We start from the raw sequence: 17,799 nt of genomic DNA, 5'->3' as shown, positions 1-17,799 counted from the left end.
TGTATGAGGCTGTTCAACGCATTGGCCAGTTCCTTTGTCTATAAATATCACTCGTTTTTGTCTCCTTTGTAGATAGTTCAACAAGGCACTTTTCCTTCCGTCAAGCCACCCATTGCAAACACTATTTTCAACGCTTCCCGGAGCTCACCACTGCGTTCGGCACACACATACACCCCTCTGCCTAAGTCCTTTGATTCTTATTATATCAATCCACGTACCTAGAGCCCTGGGACTTAAGGTTATATTCCCGCGTCTACCCGGACGCCGGGCTCTCCTTTATCATCTCCGTTCGCACCTGTATTACTCATACATGTGAATGCACCCCAATTGAGGTAGTTAATTAAGCCATATTCATCACGTGGAGATTACCCCTTGATCCCCTGCGAGGTCTCCCTCACCCATCTAATATCGGGCCTGATACGTGCGGTTGGTCTTGGAGCCACCGGACTAATTAAACTGGAACGCATCATAATCACTTTCCAAATTTCAAACCATAAGTTGTCATCAATCCCATTCGCGATAACTTTCTGCCTGGTAACGACTGACGCTTTCCCTGACTGACAGCTCCTACTTTCCATGCCTCCTATTCGTAGCCGCCTCCTTTGCAGCATCCAAATAACCATCCATCCCCGCTTTTCATACTGCTGCATCCTAACCTACTTTCTAGCGGCCCTCTTTCTCTTACGCGCCGTTCTGCGCCCGAGCAGCAGCCAAGGCCGCCTCGACCCTCTTCCTCATGCCCCAACCAGGCCAGCCGGGGAAGCCGCCGGGAGGAAGCTGCGAGATGGGGCCGGTGGGGTTCATGACGCCGCCATTTTCCGTCCAGAAGGCGGCCGGGTTAACACGCAGATTGGCGTTCTGGTCGATGCCAAAGCGGATCCAGGCGAACAGGCCGTCCTCAAGCTTGTCGCCGACGAGGGCGTAGCGCACGATCGGGTCGTCGCCGTTGGCGCCCGCCCGGAAGAGGAAGTCGTTCTGGTTCAACACAATCGCCATCCTGTTGGTGTTGTACGGCGCCAGCTTGTCTACCTCGGTGATGAGACTCTGGTCAAAGTACAGCTGGCCCACGTGCGCCGCCCGGCCGCCCGTGATCGTGTTGTTGGCCTCCTTGGTCGCGCCAAGGTAGACGATGGCTGCAGCGACCCATTAGTCCTCCCTGACTCGGCATGCTTGGCTGAAAGTGGATCGAGGTTCGCCTCACCGTGAATGTGGGTAGCACGTCCCTCGTAGTGGCCCGGGAACAGCGAGTCAAAAGAGGCAATGCCGTGGTCGTCGGTCGGCTGCACGCCGCGGAGAGTGGTACCCTGCAGGATCGAGGAGTCGTTGGGGTCGCCCATGCCCGGGTAGCCCTGCACACCCGTGTAGATGCCCTGCTTGCTCATCAGCCAACCGACTCCGGCCTCGTTTCGAACAACACAAACAGAGAGAGGAAAAAGCAATATTGTCTACTAACAGTCGAATTGGAGCTCCAGACGTCGACAAACGCATCCGTGACCGTCTCGCACGTCTTGTAGTCTACGACCTGGATCGCCAGGGTCAAGGGGATGCCCGGCTCGCCATTCGTAATGTTCTTTCGGACCTCCTCTCCTTTGACGTCTAACACCAACGAATTAGTGACCAACCAATTACTGACAAGCCACTCCACCCCTCCTTTTTTCGACTCCAACCCAGCTCAAAGACTTACACAGAGGGCCCTGGTCGACAGCAGGCATCAGCATGCAGGCCCCGTAGTCCTCAAACAGCGTGCTGAGATCCATCCCCTCGGTGACCGTCTTGTTGCTCTTGTGGTCGATCTTGATGACATCGAGGTAGTCGCGCGGGCTGATCTTGGGCCTAGAGAGGGGCGAAAACAATCCGTTAGTGACTGATGCCACTAATACCCCGATTTTTTCCCCTCTCCTCGATTCTGTTTGACCTCCAGCAGGTAAGGAGCGGGCCTACTTTTCCTCGACCGGAATACCTCGCGCACGCTTCAGCCGATGCAACTCGCGGCCATGGTGTTCGACCGTCCTCTTGACGAACTCGGGTTCGTTGAACTTGGCCGCACAGTGGGCCAGAGACTTGCGCTCGAGGGGGAGGGCCGCGTGCGCGTACACCTTTTCCTTGTGGCCCGGATGAGCCAGCGTGGGTGCTGCGAGCAGCGCGCTCGTGAGCAACTGCTTGAGCGTCATGGCTTTTGCGATAATTACGCAGGGGGGGTTGCAGACCAGAAGAAGTGCTGCCCGGGTAGAGTTTAGACACTCAAGACCTATGAATAAAAATGTTGAACACCAGGAACCGTTCACATCGAAGAGCGGAAGGGATTATTATTTATTAAGGTTCAGACCCTTCCCTGTCATGCCCACCCCTGCGGTCCTGCCTTCCTACCTCAGCAGCACCATGAGCCCACCCCACGGTTCGGTTCTGGGCTCCGAACGTTCGAAGCGGGAAGGCACCCTCAATATCGGGGTTGCAATCATGGCAATTCACCCGACGATAGGCGCCTGCTCCAGCGTGAGGTCATGAGCCGGGAAGGGGGGAGGGAGAAAGGGGAGACCCAAGAAGCATCGCCGGTGGTCTGCACAACTATCAAAACCCCCGTTTCTATAGCGTCTATACAACTCCCTGACATTCACAACCTCGCTGATTGGTTTCCTCTGGAGAAGATCTTGTCCTGGCCGCACGATGCCAAGACGAGCCCCCCGGATTTTAATCTCCGTTTGTAACAGTTCCAGTTTAAGGCGGGCGAATCGGGTCAGTCGGCGAGAGTGGCGGTTCAAGGTTCCGGTTAAAACAAAAACAGATCCGAGCGAAACGCCAGCGTGGTGACGGACGTTAGGCATGACGACTCCCTGATGGACCCGGGGCAGTGTAATTTGTTCTGTATGTAGGAATGTATGCACACTTCGAAGCAGTGTGCAGTAACACGCCCGCCAAATAATAGATTAATTACAAGCTCTTGGCTCGGCAGTTGGGGTCCGGTTTCCACCCTTCTTCTCTCCGGCTCTCGCGCTGCATTCATTGGCCTCCTCGGTACTGCCTAGTAACACTTGGCGAGCGGTTTGCCGGACTCCGGGCTCTCCCCTTTTGGCCCGCATTCGATTTTCATTGACCGGTTCCCGATGACGGGATTGTCGATCAGGATACTGGTTGGGATTAGCAATATAAGAAATACTATTCGAACACCCTCTGCAGTCAAGCAGTGAGCATGACAGCGTGGCGGGAAAACGTTTCTTTGGCCCGGTCAAACGGGTTCTACTTACGCAGTTGTCGTTCGATGTTTGTTCATGGCTGCGCTCTGATCTGCCACTTGATTTGCGCGCTAATTAGTTCATCGCCCGCGTAGCTGCGGCAGGGTCGTGCAAGGGAAAAAGCGAAGCCTTGTTCGTAACAATTCCGTGTACGGATTAAATACATATGCATCGTATGGAATGCACTGTTTCAGAGCGTTCCTTGAGCCCAGTTGTCAGGGTTAAGGTCCCTGTTGGTTACAGTCCAACACCTGCCCCTCTCCCCCTCCCTCGGCCGGTCTGTCCTTGTTGGTAGGGCAGTGGTTGGTGCTGCAATAAAACACTCAGCAAGCTCTTGCTCCTTATCTCTAATCCACATCCGGCTCGTCGGTTCAATAAGATAAAAATGGAACCCGTTTACCACTCCCTGTTGTCACTAGCTGGTCAACGGTTGGTAATTGATAAGTTTTGTGGCCGCACGGGCTAGTTATAGAACCGATACTGCTGTCGCTATTGCAGGCCTGGGGGCTATATTGCGGAATTTTCCGCAGTGCAGATCAGGGCACTCGCCGCCCTCAGCACGAGGTGGCAGGCGGTACCAGAGGTGTGACATAGACCCTTACCAACACCCTCCTACCTTGGGGAATCTTGGTATGTAATGCAAGTACCTATCTGCGGTGTCCCGCAAATGCATATATAATGCGACTCCTATACGGCCCGAAGACCTCCTAATAACTCGAATCCTACCCCCGCCAGAGCGATACGAGCCTATGCACTTTTGCAAGGTGAGACTCACGGGACTTGAGCCATTGCTAACTTTAACCCAGCGTGTCCGGTTCGCACCTCAGAAAGTCTTTGCGGCATTAACAACCTAAGTCTCTAATGCCCTAGCGTCGGGATCTGATGCAGCGCAGATATCGAACTAGGCGTCGTCGTTGGCCGGTGGCCCGATTATTAGGTAATCACCAGCTTGCTCTCAAGTCTTCAATCAGCGTTTCCCAGCTGCTGATCGAACAACACATAATAGACTTCACCCGATGTACAAAAAAAGCAACATGTCCCAAAAGTGGCACAAAACGGCGTTGATGGGCCCGAGGCGCTCCGGTCGCCGTCCTTACCCAGAGTCGGACAACACAATGACATGTGTTCCGTACCTGAACTGGAGGTTTTCCGAGACCCGAAGTTGCTGATACCACCATCGATCGGTGTTGACAAGACGGCCTAGACGGTTGTTGAACAGCTGCAGGTGTCGCGTTCCATCTCATTTCGCTCGAGTTAAGGGTTCCAGATCCATTGGTGAGAGACAAGAGAGACCACCTGCTGATTACCACCGACAGCGTAAACCTGTTGGCCGTTGGCACATATTATCTATTCCCTGGGCCAGGACAAACTGCGGCACCAAGGAGTTCACAGCAGCAACTCAACTCAACCTTAGAGGGTAGGGTGTCTAGCTCATTTGCCTCCCTCCAGCGCCTGGGGGATAAATTGGGCCCGCAGCTGTTAAGTCTTCGCTCCATTTCTGCCGCTTCAGATCCCTCCTTACTGTGGTAGCAAGCTAACATTGAGCTTCATTCGCCGTTGAGTCTCGCGGCGTGCGCCAAGACCCAAGTCGTCAGTGTGTAGGCCGTACTGTATGTACCTTATGTATGTACCTTGGTGTATCCTGGCTCCAGTCTCCAACTAGGTACTAGGTAGTTCCAACTGGAGCCATTAAACCCCTCACTCCGCACTTGCGTGAGCCAGATCGCGAAAGCACGGATTGATCACACTCTTCATGGTTCTCTAATTACAACCTCATACAAAATAAGAATCTGAAACCCACCAAGGTTGCTCCCAGCCAAAGAAATCACAACAAGCCGCATACAGCATGGCAACTGCAGACTCGACCACGGCGCCCGCACCGGCACCCTGGTACGCGGCATACCCCGCGCCCAAGTCCGAGGTGGTTACCATCTCGCGCGAGGAGGTGCTCGAGATGCTCAAGACAACTCCGCTCGAGAAGAGAGACTTCGTTCTGGTGGATCTGAGGCGGAACGATTTCGAGGTGAGTTGACGGGTTTGCGGGCTGTGATGATGGCCTGTGAGCATGCGAAGCACTCCTGAACAGTTCCTGGTCCCGCCCTTCTCACTCGTAACTTCTCGGCTTGACCGATTTTTGTGGGGAGAGGCCGTAAACAGTAGATGTATAATTAATAGTCATGATCTGGGCAAGGTACCTTACTTATGCTGATGTCAAACCAAGGGCGGCACCATCCGCGGCTCCATCAACCTCCCAGCGCAGAGCCTCCCCCTGACCCTGTCTTCGGTATATGCCACATTCAAGGCGGCTGGGATGCGCAAGGTCATCTTCTACTGCGGTATGGTCATCCTTCCCCAACTGTTCTTCTTTCTTAACTGTGTTTCCGGTGTCTCCCCAAAATAACCCTGCCTAACTTGAGTCAACAGGTTCGTCCACCGGCCGCGGAAGCAGGGCGATGGGCTGGCTGGCGGACCACATCGCCGAGGTGGGCGACAAGGACATGAAGAGCCTCGCGCTGGCCGGGGGCATCAAGGGCTGGGCGGCTGCCGGGCCCGAGTACGTCGCGTGGATGGACGGGTACGACGCGGCGGTGTGGGAGAAGGCTGGCACGGGATGTTAGCTGGATGTCGCCTGGTCGTTCATGTCGTACAGCCACCACCCTCTGTCGATAATATTATCCTTTGGAAGTACTAGCCGAGTTTGAGCTGCGGCCTGCGTAATTTGCACGTTTTCGACTTGAAGTGGAATTTCATTTTCCCAGATTTTTTTGGGGGGCAATGTGGGCACCATCTTGGTTTATGGTGCTGAGATGACGGTCTCAAAGCGAGAGAGAGGTGTGAGAGTGGGAATAACGCTGCGTAGGATGCGATTTGCCCTTCGTCGGCTGAGCCTTACGAGCGGCCCCAATAATCTGTCTGACCTGAACTTTTGGGGCCGTTAGGGTCAGGTAAACACTGGCCCTCGAAACGCGACCACATCATTCCTTCGCATGCGGGCAGTGCTAAGAAAACGCCTCAGGAATCAACTAAGAATTCGGCCTTCTTGGGCGTCTCCATTTCCGATACGGTTGCCTATGTTTGCTCATTCCAACGAGCTGGAAATTCCCGGGCGAGATTTGAGCAGCAAAGAATGCAATGCTTTGACCGGAGCGGGCCAGGCTCCCCAGGCCCGTCGCTGGGTGGGGTGCCCCGTGGTTCCCGCGGCCACCCTAACGTTATCCAATTTCCGCGATTCCGCGACGCGCGAACAACCCAATCCATCATCCCCGCGAACCAAGTGTGGATTGGCACAAAAGACAACACGCAAAACGCAAACACACAGCACGCCACGCGCAGCGAGCAACGCGCAACGGCCAAAATGTCCTCGCGAAGGCCGCCGAGGGGCGAGTACATCGAGACAGAGACGGGCAACAAAGTGGCTCGCAAGGCCACGCTCGTCGGCACGCAGAACATCATGCTCGGCGGCAAGACGGTCATCCAGCCCGAGGTCCTGATCCGCGGCGACCTGATCCGGACCATCCAGGCGTCCGCACAGTCCGCGACCGGCGCCGCTCCCAACAACACGGCCGTGTCAATCGGCCGCTACTGCTTCCTCAGCCGGGGCTGCTGTCTGCGACCTCCGGGTCGCCTCTACAAGGGGTATGTTTTGTGTCCTTCCTAAATCCGCTGCTGCACCCGGCAACAGCCATGCGCTGACGATATGGGAACTGGAAACACCCGTAGCGCATTCACATTTATGCCCCTCCGCATGGGCGACCACGTCTTTGTCGGCCCGGGCGCCGTAGTGCAGGCCGCCTCGATTGGGAGCCACGTCCACATCGGCAGCCAAGCGGTCATTGGCGAGTTCGCCATCATCAAGGACTACGTGCGCATACTCGACGGCACCGTCGTGCCCCCCAACATGGTGATACCCAGCTTCAGCATCGTCGCCGGCCAGCCCGCGAGGCTCATTGGAGAAGTTCCCGAGGGCGGCCACGAAGCCTTCGAGCTGCGCGATCTCTACAAGACGGTCGGAAACAATCCTCAGCCGGCATCATGAGCCTGATTGGCATGATGGAAACGACCCTTGAAGTACTCTTATGGACTCGCTGCCACGGGGGTTAGCTTATGCTCTTCCCCCACTCACAGGCCAATCAATGATTGGGAGATCTACTTGCGGCTCGGACCCATTTCCCACCCGCCGTCGCCTCCAACCGTTCCAGCTTGAGCCAGCTCTCGGCATTGTCCTTGACGCTTTCCTCCAGACTCCGCCAGCCGGTATGCTGCCCCAGACGCGCCAATAATTCGGCGCCCCTCTGGTTCGGCACTTCTGTCTGATCCCACCCGAAATCCTTCACCTTAGCCATCTTGTCCGCGTGCTCGGGGTACAGCTCCTTCAGGATCTCGGCGACCCGGAAAAAGCTGTATCGCTCGCCGAACCCGAAGATGCGCTTACCGGTGACAACCGGCGTGGTCGCCAGCAGGGCAACATACAGACGGCCGGTGTCCCGACAGTCGACAAACCACTGCGGCTGTAGCATGTTCAACACGTCGACGTTGGTGTTCTTCCACACCCAGTACGCCATCCCCGCTGTGCTCGGAATCCCCTGATTCGCCGGGTCGAGGCACTCGCCCAGGACCGTGTCCGGCAGCACGGTATTGAACGCGTACCCCGGTTTGTTCTTCTCCACCCACTCCCATACGCCCTGCTCGACCAGCGTCTTGAGGGCCATGAACACCGCGAGGCCCTTGCTCCGAGCGTCGACGGACTTGTCCCTCGCCAGCGCGACGGCCTCCTCGTTCCAGCTCTCACCGGTCAGGCGGACCTTCCTGCTCGCGTTGGGCGTCCAGGCCGCCCAGGAGGACGACGTGAACACGACGGACCGGATCCCGGGCTCCGCCGCCGCCGCCTCGAGCAGGCCGATCTGCCACGTCAACTCCTCCGCCGCCCCCTGGTCGGCATCCGCGACCGCCAGGTCCGAGGACCCCAGCACGTGCGCGACCCCCGACACCCCGCGCACCGCCGCCATCCACGCCCCCGGAGCCGCCACGACCGGCACCTCGAGCAGCTCGAACAATCCAGGCCCATGCCGCGCGTTAAAGAGATCCGCGAGGTAGGCGCACCGCGCGGCCGAGCGCACCGTGCCGCGCACGCGGTACCCATGCGCGAGGAGCTGGTCGGCTACGTGGGAGGCGATGAGCCCATTGGCGCCCGTGACGAGGAGCAGGGCGCCGGGCGGGATGAAGGGGTTGGAGATGGGTGCGGGTTTGAAAGGAGTCGTCGTCGTTATCATTTTGGTCGGTTTATCGGGGTACGGTCGTTTTTCACTATCGCTGTGGCGGTGATGGTGGTGGCGGTGGTGGCGGCGGCGATAGTGTTGGGTGTCGCGGGTTGTGTTTGACGGAATGGGATGATTGAAACAGACAACGAGAGGAGAAGGGGAGGTTTTATTAGGGAGAAATTCACGGCATTGCGCCTTCCGTCATCGTGAGGCTCGGACTCAGCACTCTCGGACTTTGCACTGGGGTACACCGAGCTCCGGCTAGGACCTGCGCGTTGGACAGCTAGTAAGTTATACGTGGGCCAGCTGCCCCATTTGTCAGCCGGGCCAGGCCAGGCCGGAAACCGAGCAGATGTGTAGACAGTGAGATGCATTTCTCCGTCATGCGACTATTCGTCATTGATGCTTAATACTCTTTCCGACGGCCTGCTGTCCATTGATAATTGTTGGTCGCCCTCCGAATCTCAAGGTCAAGTATCGTGATTCCCTAATTATCGTCTATGGCGCTGTCGGTGCGCAGTATGTAGATATGGAATTACAGTACACTATACAAGCATTAGTTCGGGTTGCTCTTGCAAGCGAGGTACCAGTGGGAGACACTGAGGTGAAGAACGAGCAGATCCCATTTCCTCGTAATAGCACGTACGAGACAACAGCGGAGCGAGGCAACAGAGATAATAGTCAAGCCTTCTTGTTGTCGATTCGATTGCCACATTGGTATCGGAGGCTTCAGTGCCACAATACCCCTGTGTGTAATTATACCTACCTGAGATACATTAGATATTTCGTTCGTAGGTCATCGCCCATGCTCCTGTTTATTTTTTGTCAGCGCAGCCTCCTCATCGTTAATGATAGTGTCGAACTGGCCACGGTCTAGAGCGTTCTTAGCCTTTGCGCAGAGCTCGGTTGGCGTACTTGACTTCGTCTGTATTTATGGCTTTGATTTGAGTGGTGTTGATAGTTCCTGGATATCAGTGCCAACCCCATTCCACGTTGTATCGTTGAAATTGCCGTCTGGAAAATCAAGAAAGCACTCAGTCACTCGTATTTCCGTCTCTCCTGTGCTTCGCCTTGGCGGGCCATCTCCTCCCGGATCCTGGCGTCACACACGCCTGGGTACGCGCAGTCGCATCCCACCTCGCTGCCCCTCCTTACGGTGCGCATCGTGATGGAGTACCGATCCCGCCTCGGCACCGTCCGCCCGTCGATGATGTCCGTCTTGCGGGCCCGGATTGCGTGTGTGTAGCCGTAGCGCGAGGGGCCCGTCATGAGCAGCAGCGAGCGCGCAGGCAGCAGGAGCTCCCACGCCGGAGGCTCCTGCTCCTCCTCCTCCTCCACCTGCTCTCCTTCCTTATCTTTCTGCTGCTTCTGCTGCTGCTCCCAGCCCTTCTTTCCCTCGTGGTGATGATGGTGGTCATCGTCCCGTTCACCCTCGCCTGGCTGGTTGTGGCTCGGCGCGGCACCGCCATCGGGCTGCAGCGACCGCTTGGGCAGCCGCATCTTTCGGGCGTCGTTGGGTCCGGACATGCGGAATTGCATGGGCACGGCGCTCCCAAACGACAGGCTGTATAGGGCCTCGCCGAACATGGAGTGGGTGTCAACGTGGGGCGGGATGCCGCTGCCGGGCGGGTAGTGCTGGACGGTGAACTGGTCGGGCAGGTAGCTTTGTATGGGGAGGCGCGGGAGCAGGCTAGTGATGTAGGAGGGCACCGGGGTGAAGTGCGTCTCGGAGGCGCCGAAAGTTGTGTAGTCGAAGTGGTAGCCAAAGTGCCGGCTGACGCGGCGCCGCTTTGCAGCCTTGGCCTCCGACTTGCTGTCCCGCCCCGGAACGTCTTGCGCGTGAAACGCCTCGATCATGGCGGCCTCTTCTTCTTCAGTGATGAAATCGAGGGTCAGCACCAACCCAATGTCGTCCCAGCGCAGCGTGTTGGGCTGCGAAGGGTCGACTGTGGGAGCCGGCGCCGGGCCCAAGACTGCCATGTTGTGATGGCTGCAACTATGGAGTTGATATTTGACGTCTTTAGGAAAGGTCGTGGTGCTGGATTGGTTGATGGTTGATGGCTGCCACACATGTTATTAATTAAAGTTGCATGATATTGATGAACCTCACTGCTTCTGAGAGCCCAAAGAAAATCAGTTCAAATCAAGTCAGGTCTCTGGGGTTAGGGTTAAGGTACCAAGTTCGTAGGTTACTCCCTAAATTCTCTGTGCAAACACGGGGAATGGAACCAGAACTCAGAACAAGCAACCTCCCCCCCTTCCCCCAACTTGCCTCGCGTCGAAAGTCCTACAAAAGATATGCCTGATGATACAATTATTGGCTTACTACAACCACGCTCTCGTCTTCGAACTTCTCATGTTTCAAATTCCCTGGCCGCAACGGACTCAGCCGCTCTCTTCGCTTGCAGTATTTCACGTTTTGGCGCCGTGATTTGTATTGATCTGTCTGTAGGTAGTCCACGAAGATTGCTGTTTATTAAAGGGAGCGCGGAGATGCGAAGAATGCCATAGAGAGAATAACTGCAAAATGACCGCCGCTATGAGAACAACAAAAGATGCCACACCATGAACCCCTCTCTTCTTGTTGTTTTTTCTCTCCCCTTTGCCTTTTGTTTTACTCTACCAAACTGTACGGAGTATCCCCCCCTTTTTTTTCCACAACACCCTCCACAACACCCAGCAACCCCCACCCACCAAAATCCCCACCCGGTTTTGATAAGATCTCATAGAATGCTCCGTACTAAGTTAGTTTGGGCCACCAGTTGATCATGAAGGAACAAGTCTCCCAGAAAAAAAAAGCAACGCCACACACACTCTCTCTATCCCTCTCCTTCCATCCCCTCTCCTAATTTAAATAATTATTTACCCGCGGACCCTGGCAACAATGACCGAATTGACGACCTGGCCATAGGGGTGGACGACGACGCAGCACTCGAGACGGCGGCGCAGGGCCGGGGTGGCGGCGAGGTCGACCTCCGGGTACAGGCAGGTGCGCAGGCCCCACGCGCTGCGGGCGACGAGCAGGGCGCCGGGGCGCATGCGGCCCGCCACGGCCAGCACGATGCGCTCCTTGTCGGCCCGCGACAGGCCCACCAGCGCCGCCAGGTACACCACGTCGAACTCGGCCAGGTCCTCTTTCTGTTGTCGCGGCTGCTGCTGCTGCTGCTGCTGCTTCTGCTTCTGCTTCCCACCCTCGGCCCCCGCCGCCGCCGCCGCCGTCGTCGTCGTCGTCGTCGTCGAGGAGGGTGTCAAAGGAGGGGAGGAGGTCGACGCGTCGGGCTCGGGCCCGGGCCCGGCCTCGGCCTCGGCGCACATAAATTCCATGCCACGACCCGCCTCGCCGAGGGCCAGGCTGAGGCTGAGCGAGGCGGCGATGGCCGTCGAGTCGCAGTCGACATTGAGGATCACGGGGCCCTGCTTGTTGTTGTTTGGCTTTCTCGGGCCGTCGAGTGACGGAGAGGGCGGTGGGGATAGGAGGGCGGGGCCGAGGAGGGCGTCCTGTTGTTGTTGCTGCTTGAGAGCCTGGAGCAGGCAGAGCGAGGTCAGCGGGAGCGGGCCCGAGCCGATGAAGGCGATGCGGCGCGGGGCGGTCTTGGTGGCTGACAGGATGGCGCAGAGCTCGAGGCGGGTCAGTTCTTGGTAGTTTTCGTAGTAAGGGAAGGTCCGGAGGCGGGCCTGGACCTCATCGGGCCCGCCGCCGCCCTGGGCGGCAGTGAGGACGTGCTCGGCCCAGTGTAGCTCGAGGCAGGATTCCGCCTGGGCGCAAATATGGCGTAGGGAGGGGAGGATGGCCTTCACGCTAGGGTTGGAGAGGACCTAGGAGGAGGGAGGAAGGGTAGGGAGGCGAGAGCATTAGCGAGGGTTCTGGTCTTGTTTGTTTCCGGGGAAGGGTACCTTGTCGACGACCTCCTGGTCGTAAATGTCGGAGCAGACCGATACGAGGTTGCCAAGCAGTTGATTGATCACCTTCCCCGGGCGGAGATGCGGCAGCCTGAGCAGCTCGGCATGGGTCTCGACGATGCGCTGGACCAACCACTGGACTTGCTTCCTCGTCGAGTCTGCCAGCTGGTCCCGGAGAATGTCGGCCTTCTCGACGATGGCGAGGGAGTCGTGTGAAGCGCAGGGACAGGGATCCATCTTCGTCTTGGGGCTCCCCAGCCGCAGCCACGAAGTTAAGAGCGACATGTTGGAATGGGGTGCCTGGACTTTTTGGTTCTAATAGGGAAGAGTAGGAGTAGGGTTGAGGAGGATCCGGGCTCGAACGGTGAGAAGGAAGAGCAGTTCAGGTTCAAGAGCGGCTGACGACCAACAGTCCAGATCAGCTCGGGATATCTCGAGCGGACTCCAGGATCGTCTCAGGGTCGATGAAACAACAGGAGGCTGGGCAAAAGAGGCACAAGGATGAAAACACCAAGACCAGAAAAATAAAATAAGAACAAGGAGAATAAAAATGAGAACGAAACCAACGGAAACAAAAATGCACCGGCTTACAGTGTACGGACGTATAACAAGTTATTTCCTCATTGTCGGGGGTGAGGGGGAGAGGGGCTTCCACGCCTGCTTCCACGCCTGCTGCATCTCGAAAGCGCCCATCAGAGGGGGCAGGCCGCACATGCTGGCGTGGGACCCCACCCTCAGAATGGCATCTTGTGCGGAGCGGTGCACAGCTGCAGTGAGATGTGAGGCGCGTTGGGCACCGGTGGGCTGCGAGAGGCCAATAAGGTACTCTCGGGCCGTCAAGGTTCTCGCGGAGAGCGGAGGGCAGCAATTCCCAACGGAAATCCTGCTGCGGTCGGCTGGTTTTTTTTTTTCTGTACCGACTGTTAAATCGGGAAATTGGGAGGCGGCGCAAGGTGCCACAGCCAAGCTCCAAAAGCGGGCCCCCTTGGTTTGGCGGTGTTGGTTTATCAGATCATCTCACTGATCTGTTTGCGGCCATCAAGGTTCTCGATTCCCAGGCCGCCCCAGGGAATACGGAGTACTCCGTACACGTAGTTGGTACGGAGCAGCGCCTTCCCGCTCGTCTCACAACCCTGCATTTCTTGTTCCGCGGTACTCCGTAGTTACTTCGTACTCCGCAATCTGTTTGTCTCTCTCGCTTATGGCCATCCGATCCAAAGTCCGAAAACGAACTCTCTGATGACGCAGACGCCCTCGCCCTGGGACTTGGCCGTTTCACTCTCGATATGACCATCCAGCGGTGAACAACCCGGATGATGACTCGGCCCTTCGGGTCCCATCGGGCACTCTAAAAAGCGAGACATCGGCTTCCCAGGCCGCCATCGGCTCTCTCCTCGACCTTCCACCAACAAGCAAGCTCCTGCCCTAGCTCTGAGGACCGGATACCTGGTAAATTAGCATTAATTCGTCTGTACTTGCGTTCCCTCCATACAGAATTCCTTCTTTTAACTGCTCAGAGCCGCTCGACCCCCCCACCCCCCCTCCGGGGAGTCTTTCTCTCCAGCGTGATTCTAATTCCTCTGCTTACTGCACTTCTTCATCTTGTTCTTCATTTTCCTCCATTCTCTACATCACAAACCTTGCTCTGCCAGCTCGAGGGGAGCCTGCCGCAAATGGCTCTCGGGGTTCTCCCAAGTCAGGTCCATATCTGGCCTCCCTGTCTCGGCGATTCGGACGCAGAGTCCTCCTCGGCGCCTCTCGATACTCCCCCCTCGCCCTTGAGTGCTGCAAACGGTAAGTTTCGAGTGTGTGACCTGCTGCCTGTGTGGTTGCTGATCTTGAACCAGGACCGAGCAGTGTCTCCCGCCCCTTCTTCTGGGAGCTTGTCCCTCTCTGCGACCTGTACTCGGTCGCTCACATCGTCCTCCTACCCAGCTCGCTGCGTTTCTCGTACACAAACTCGTCGCTCCATGATGGCCCCGGCTGCGCCAGCCGCGCTAATGGGGTCGGCAACGGCCATCGCCCACATCCGGATCCTCCGTCGCGCTTCGTCGAGGCGCTTCAGACCCTAGGCCTCGGCCCGTCCAATCGGTCCCATGCCGGAGTCTCGGTATTCACTGCTGTTCTGCCTACAACTGACGGCTACGTCGCCCGCTCCGACTTTCTGCAGCTCCGCCTCCAGGACTTCCCGTTCCCCATCTCGAAGATCCAGCACTGCGTAGAACCGCTGAAAAAGTATACGCCCCGCAGGTCGTCACCAGCCGCCTCGGTCAACTCGGAGGACGGATTGGCCGAGCTCATTGAGCAGGCAGCGGGCGTGATCCAATGGGGCGACCTGGAGGCTTCCGTGTCCATCCTCCAGCTCCAAGAGTATCTTCTTGGGCTAACGCACGAGCTGCGGGACCGCCTCAACAACGCTCCCTGGCTCACCCCGCGCCCCATCCCCCGCAGGCGGGTTGCCCTCATCAGGGGCCGGCCCAACCTGACGGCCGGCGGGCACGTCTACCGTGCCGCGCGGGCACTGGGGATTGACCTCGTCATCGTCGACGACGAGGGCCACTGGCTGCAGCCCGACACGGACGACAACCGCCAGCACCGCGAGGCCTTCCTCGCCGTCGATATGACCGAGGACGCGGGCGTCGTCGACCGCATCGCCGACGCCATCGCGAGCTACCCGCTGCCCATCCACGGCGTCTTCACCCTCTCCGACAACTTCTTCGTCGCCACCGCCCGCGTTGCCGCCCTCCTCAACCTCCCCGCCAACCCGGTCTCGGCCTTCGAGACCTCGGTCGACAAGCACCGCTCCCGCCAGCTCCAGGACGCCCCCGGCCACACCGCCCGCGTCTCCAGCGTGGACGACCTCGACGCCCTCCTGTCCTCGGCCACCTTCACCCCGCTGTACCCGCTCATCGTGAAGCCGACAAAAGGCTGGTCGTCCGAGTGCGTCAGCAAGGTGTCGTCCCCGGCCGACCTCGCCCCGGCCGTGGCCAAGGCCACCGCCCGCCACGGCAGCGCCGCCGTCATCGAGCCATTCTTCGACGGTCCGGAGATCGACGTCAACTTTGTCATGCTCGACGGCGAAGTACTCTTCTGCGAGGTCGCCGACGAGCCGCCCTGCCAGGCCGACCGGCGCGACGCCAGCGTGCTCGACACCTTCAGCCCCGAGGCGCTGACCATGCCGAGCGCCCTGCCCGCACGCGAGCAGGCCCTTGCTAGGGACACCATGCGCGACGTCCTGGTCCGGGCCGGGTTCCGCACCGGAGTGTTCCACGTCGAGGCTAGGATGGTGAGCTCGGCCGTGGCCTACGGCGATGCCGGCGAAGGGGTGGTCGATCTCGTGCCCAAGACGAGGAAGGATGGGGATGAGGAGGAGCAGAAGAAGCAGAAGCGAGGGCAGGAGGACGGAGGAGAGAAGCCGGAGAAGGCGGCCTGCAAGCTGGTCGAGATCAATGCGCGCCCGCCCGGGTACCGGGTCAGCGTGCCGTCGCGGCACACGTACGGCGTGGACTTCTTCGCGGCGCACATGCTCGCCGCCGTGGGGGACCACGACCGGCTGCGGCTGGCGGCCCGGCCGTTTGACCACGCGCGGGAGGGCAGGACCCGGGGCGCCCAGTACTGGTCGCGGCTCGTCTACGTGCCCGCGCCCAGGGCGGGCGTGGTCCGGTGGCCGTCGGGCCTGTCCCCCTGCGAGGAGCTCAAGAAGCGGCGGCCGGACCTCAGGGACAGGATCGTCGTCGCCGTCGACTACTGCGTCCCCGGGGAGCGCGTCGGCCTGTACACGGACGGCGCGAGGACGTACGTCGCCCACCTGCTGGTCTGCAGCAGGACGAGCAGGAGGGAGGCGATCCAGATCGGAGAGGAGGTTCTGAGGGAGTTCCACATCGAAGTCGAGGGCGGCGAGGCGGAGAATGGCACGTAAGCTTCTCTATGACGGAGAAATCGGCATTCGTCGATCTGTACCCCTTAATCATTCTCTGGTATTTGCTAGCGGGAGTTATGGCGGTGTATCAAGGTTGGGTTTAGATTTCTTCTTCTTCTGTTTGCTTCCTTTTATGTTCTCGGTTTTCCTTTGCTCTCCCTGTACTACTCGATCGAGGGATATGGATCGGTTAGAGAGTTCCGGAGTTGATATTAGATTGAGATGTAATTAGATGTTAGACTAAGGTATGTAGGGTTGTACTTTACAGTAGATAGGTATGTAATTACGTAATGCGGAACAGCTCCAGAGGAACGGATTTGCCGAGACGGGGAGATCCACTGCCAACAAAGGCAATTAATTTAGTATTAGTTAATACTTACCGCCAACACCAATCTCCATCCCATGCAGAGACAACGGCTACGCGGCCTCGGCTAATTGTGTTGCATCCACTGTCCTGAGGCTCCTTGCCTTTCATAATTCTTCAAGCGGCGTGTCGGTATGATGAGATCTAGAGCTGGAATCTGTCCACTTACGATGACGAGATTTATCAAGTGATGGTATATCAACCGCACCGAAATGGAGGACAAAGGACACTGGTCCGTTCTCTCCACACGGGTCGACGAAGTAAGAGGGAGCGAAAAGGGTAAATGGAAACGGTGGGATGGGTTTCGTGCATATGACCGTAAGTGGACTTCGACGTTGAGCTGTGCGGCTGTTGCTGGGACTAGCACGTACGGGTTGACAATAATATGGCGTGGCGTAATTAATTATAATCACGCGTTACTCCGCCGTTGGTTGAGGTCCCTCCCGCAAGCAAATGTCCCTTGGGCAGGCTCATCGAGCTCCAATTGCACAGCCTGGACATGCCAGCGCTTCTGTGGTGGCCAAATCAACGAGTAATCCATAAGTGAGCGGACAAGTCTCGGAGGTGCTTATCCATTGGGCTCTTCTTCCTCCTTCTTGAGGCATAATTAGTTAGCCATTGAATGTCCGGTATGGATTCGGAAAGCTTTAATTATACTTGCCGTGGGTTTTGTCAAGGCGGTGACAGGTTACCTAAATATACAAGGGCGTCTTGTTAATTATGCTTTGGGAAGGCAACAGCAAATGACACACTTGGTCGCTGGCATTCGACGGAAGTCGCTCGGTTCACTTCTGACGGAACCAAAACGGAGAACCGGCTCCCGTTAGGGAACCTACGCCAGAATGGTGGGCTATAAGGCCATGCGACAACTTCCGTTGCCTTATCATCGCCACCGCGAGCATTCAACACTCACACGTAGCTCGCCCAATTTCAGGAACCAAGCTTAGCCTTGCCTTGGGGCATAAACCTGCAACAGCTCTGACCGGGTAGCTCAGCAAGGTCTACCAGTCAAACGAGTTTGCTCCAGAAGTAAGTTTGGGTCTGAATGCACGTCAAAGCGCCGGAAGACCTATTAACCAACTGTTTGAAGCGTTCGTTGGAGACGAATCGACTGCCACGCTTGTAGTC

The 17,799-nt window shown here is 57.6% G+C and overlaps 7 protein-coding genes across 7 annotated transcripts; 3 read left to right on the top strand and 4 right to left on the bottom strand.

Annotated features, from left to right (window-relative positions):
- Positions 1–497: 497 nt before the first annotated feature.
- On the bottom strand, positions 498–2,264 carry P884DRAFT_231824 (Intradiol ring-cleavage dioxygenase-like protein). The gene is made up of 5 exons (XM_069439832.1): positions 1,942–2,264; positions 1,685–1,833; positions 1,454–1,596; positions 1,202–1,370; positions 498–1,133 (listed from the first exon to the last, which is right to left on the bottom strand). The coding sequence occupies exons 1-5, from the start codon at positions 2,169–2,171 to the stop codon at positions 682–684; spliced, it is 1,143 nt and encodes a 380-aa protein (XP_069293822.1). The 5' UTR covers positions 2,172–2,264; the 3' UTR covers positions 498–681.
- A 2,674-nt stretch (positions 2,265–4,938) lies between these two features.
- Positions 4,939–5,848, top strand: P884DRAFT_251346 (Rhodanese-like domain-containing protein; the record flags this gene model as incomplete). Its single annotated transcript, XM_069440687.1, has 3 exons — positions 4,939–5,253; positions 5,452–5,566; positions 5,655–5,848. The coding sequence occupies exons 1-3, from the start codon at positions 5,077–5,079 to the stop codon at positions 5,846–5,848; spliced, it is 486 nt and encodes a 161-aa protein (XP_069293821.1). The 5' UTR covers positions 4,939–5,076.
- Positions 5,849–6,585: 737 nt separating this feature from the next.
- P884DRAFT_211124 (trimeric LpxA-like protein) lies at positions 6,586–7,266 on the top strand (the record flags this gene model as incomplete). Its single annotated transcript, XM_069439057.1, has 2 exons — positions 6,586–6,866; positions 6,951–7,266. 2 exons carry the CDS (start codon positions 6,586–6,588, stop codon positions 7,264–7,266), a joined length of 597 nt encoding a protein of 198 aa, XP_069293820.1.
- A 94-nt stretch (positions 7,267–7,360) lies between these two features.
- Positions 7,361–8,500, bottom strand: P884DRAFT_211161 (uncharacterized protein; the record flags this gene model as incomplete). The annotated part of the gene is made up of 1 exon (XM_069439060.1): positions 7,361–8,500. One exon carries the CDS (start codon positions 8,498–8,500, stop codon positions 7,361–7,363), a length of 1,140 nt encoding a protein of 379 aa, XP_069293819.1.
- Positions 8,501–9,050: 550 nt separating this feature from the next.
- P884DRAFT_332603 (uncharacterized protein) lies at positions 9,051–10,544 on the bottom strand. Its single transcript, XM_069445799.1, has 2 exons — positions 9,404–10,544; positions 9,051–9,299 (listed from the first exon to the last, which is right to left on the bottom strand). The coding sequence occupies exon 1, from the start codon at positions 10,466–10,468 to the stop codon at positions 9,527–9,529; it is 942 nt and encodes a 313-aa protein (XP_069293818.1). The 5' UTR covers positions 10,469–10,544; the 3' UTR covers positions 9,051–9,299; positions 9,404–9,526.
- An 806-nt stretch (positions 10,545–11,350) lies between these two features.
- P884DRAFT_303221 (Nicotianamine synthase protein-domain-containing protein) lies at positions 11,351–12,673 on the bottom strand (the record flags this gene model as incomplete). Its single annotated transcript, XM_069445009.1, has 2 exons — positions 11,351–12,304; positions 12,383–12,673. 2 exons carry the CDS (start codon positions 12,671–12,673, stop codon positions 11,351–11,353), a joined length of 1,245 nt encoding a protein of 414 aa, XP_069293817.1.
- A 1,388-nt stretch (positions 12,674–14,061) lies between these two features.
- P884DRAFT_273004 (uncharacterized protein) lies at positions 14,062–16,307 on the top strand (the record flags this gene model as incomplete). The annotated part of the gene is made up of 2 exons (XM_069442562.1): positions 14,062–14,182; positions 14,236–16,307. 2 exons carry the CDS (start codon positions 14,062–14,064, stop codon positions 16,305–16,307), a joined length of 2,193 nt encoding a protein of 730 aa, XP_069293816.1.
- Between the last annotated feature and the right edge of the window lie 1,492 nt (positions 16,308–17,799).

Source organism: Thermothelomyces heterothallicus (assembly GCF_042370625.1).
Source record: "Thermothelomyces heterothallicus CBS 202.75 unplaced genomic scaffold P884_scaffold_35, whole genome shotgun sequence".
Taxonomy (NCBI): Eukaryota; Fungi; Ascomycota; class Sordariomycetes; order Sordariales; family Chaetomiaceae; genus Thermothelomyces; species Thermothelomyces heterothallicus.
The sequence above is the reverse complement of the archived record's forward strand: the minus strand, read 5'-3'. Positions and strand labels throughout refer to the sequence as shown.

Bases quoted from the DNA above. Each gene is read 5' to 3' on its own strand.
- P884DRAFT_231824 (XM_069439832.1), bottom strand. From the start codon at position 2,171: ATGACGCTCAAGCAGTTGCTCACGAGCGCGCTGCTCGCAGCACCCACG. The intron at 1,834-1,941 runs GTAGGCCCGCTC...GCCCCTCTCTAG, and splicing joins GGTATTCCGGTCGAGGAAAA to GCCCAAGATCAGCCCGCGCG. The intron at 1,134-1,201 runs GTGAGGCGAACC...GGGTCGCTGCAG, and splicing joins ACGTGCTACCCACATTCACG to CCATCGTCTACCTTGGCGCG.
- P884DRAFT_332603 (XM_069445799.1), bottom strand. From the start codon at position 10,468: ATGGCAGTCTTGGGCCCGGCGCCGGCTCCCACAGTCGACCCTTCGCAG.